This window comes from Ailuropoda melanoleuca, unplaced genomic scaffold (assembly GCF_002007445.2).
Source record: "Ailuropoda melanoleuca isolate Jingjing unplaced genomic scaffold, ASM200744v2 unplaced-scaffold1853, whole genome shotgun sequence".
NCBI lineage: Eukaryota > Metazoa > Chordata > Mammalia > Carnivora > Ursidae > Ailuropoda > Ailuropoda melanoleuca.
This window is the reverse complement of record NW_023187759.1, coordinates 16,792-18,767: the sequence shown is the minus strand read 5'-3', so window position 1 is coordinate 18,767 and position 1,976 is coordinate 16,792. Positions and strand designations below refer to the sequence as shown.

The window sequence follows — 1,976 nt, the reverse complement described above, 5'->3', positions numbered from 1 at the left end:
GGGATGGATGGATGGGTGGGGTGCACGTGGCTAAGTGGGCAGACGGGTAGATGGACAGATAAGTGAATGGATAGGTGGATAGGGGGATGAAGAGATGAGGGGGTTAGAATATGGTTGAATGGATGGGTGAGTAGATGGACAGTGGGGTGGAAGACTAGTTGAGTGATGGGGTAAAAGGATAGATGATAAGTCAATATATAAGTGAATGGATTCATGAATGGGAGGGTCAACAGGAGGGTGGATCAATGAGTCCTGGCATGAGGTTAGCCCAGAGTCCCTTGACTGACACACTGGTGTTCCTTCCTCCCGTCTCCAGCCACCGCTACCATTGTGGGCCTGCTGGTTTTCCCCGTCAGCCTGGCCTCCCCATTTGCCAAGGAAGCCTGCAGAGCCTCCTCTGTGTACCGCAGCGGGCAGTGCCAGCTGGGCTGGGGCTATGTGACTGCCATCCTCAACGCAGTGCTAGCCAGCCTTCTGCCTACGATCGGGTGGCCCCGCAGGACCAAGGTCCAGGGGAGGACCATCGTCTTCTCCGGTGACACTGAGAAAATCATCCTCATGCCAGAAATGAGCAAATAAACATTTCCCAGCAGGAGCAGAAAGGGCCCACTTCAGCGCAGTAGGAAATCACTACGAATCCACATTCGAACTCACTTCTGCTGCCTCTGTGCTGTGTGACCTCGGGCAAATCACTTCACCTCTCTGGACCACGTGCAGTCTGGGATGAGGGGGGAGGGGTGTGTGTGTGAAATAATGCCTGCCTCATTGGGTTGTTAGGAGAATTAACTTGAGATGCTCGTGTAAATAAAGCGCTTAGCACCACGTTAAGGCCCACTGTATTCGAGAAACTTCAGCTTATTATTACTAACATCCCTATCTCACAGGACTCCTTAGGAAGAGAACGACATCTATTCATGAAGAATGCCCAGGGGGCGCCCGGCTGACTTAGTCAGTGGAACATGGGACCCCTCTCGGGGTTGTGAGTTTAAGCCCCACGTTGGATGTAGAGTTTACTTAAAGAAATAAAAGTGTACCTGGGACAGTTCTGAGTCCATCTGTCCCTCCAACACATCTTTCAATAGGCACGTGCACATTCCCTTTCGCGCCCCTCCGTCTTTATAACTCCTCTTTTCCTGGAGAATTTGAGAATTCTTTCTTCCCCAAATATTTAGTGGGTGCCCATATGTACAAGAAGAGTTTGTACAAAAGTGTGTCCGGGCCGCCTGGGTGGCTCAGCGGTTAAGCATCTGCCTTCGGCTCAGGGCGTGATCCCGGTGTTACAGGATTGAGCCCCACATCGGGCTCCTCTGCTGTGAGCCTGCTTCTTCCTCTCCCACTCCCCCTGCTTGTGTTCCCTCTCTCGCTGGCTGTCTCTATCTCTGTCGAATAAATAAATAAAATCTTAAAAAAAAAGTGTGTCCGGTGTTGGGGTGGGGATGGGGGGCCTGTCTCATCCCCCCACCCCATGCAAACAGCCCCATGATGTGGAGACCTCACTGTTACTTGTGGGACAAGGCAGGCCCTTCCAGATCTCATGCCAACCTCCCTCTTCAGCCTCTTTCTTGTCACACCCCCCAGCCCCTGTGCCTGTCCTTCCGCCACACTGAATTCTGGGCCCACAGAAGGTCTCTTCACACTTCCACCCCATGCATATGCTCTCTCTGCCAGGGATGCTGGAGTCTGTCTGGGGCTTTCGCTTATCATGACCCATTGCCCTTCTCTGGGAGCAGCCCCTTAATCTGTCCTTAGGAGATGACCACCAGCAGCTCTCTAGCCATCCCATGTTATGGATAAATGAGCCCTTCTAGCCAATAAAGCCTGGTGGGAGAGACCATTCAGAGATGGGCATGGAATTGGAGTACACCAGCTTGGAGGAGAACGGAATCATGACAGGAACAGAGATGGAGCTCTAAGGACTTCAGCTGAACTCCTGGATCCAGCCATGCCTGCTCCCCTACCCACAGGAGACATGGTCA

The 1,976-nt window shown here is 52.6% G+C and overlaps 1 protein-coding gene across 1 annotated transcript in view; it reads left to right on the top strand.

Annotated features, from left to right (window-relative positions):
* TMEM211 (transmembrane protein 211) overlaps nucleotides 1–579 on the top strand; it is a gene marked incomplete at its 5' end in the record, with an annotated part of 11,550 nt that extends 10,971 nt beyond the window's left edge. The window contains one exon of the mRNA XM_034650354.1: nucleotides 317–579. Within this exon, the coding sequence (XP_034506245.1) occupies nucleotides 317–579 (263 nt within the window). The remainder of the gene's footprint in view (nucleotides 1–316) is intronic.
* Nucleotides 580–1,976: the final 1,397 nt, after the last annotated feature.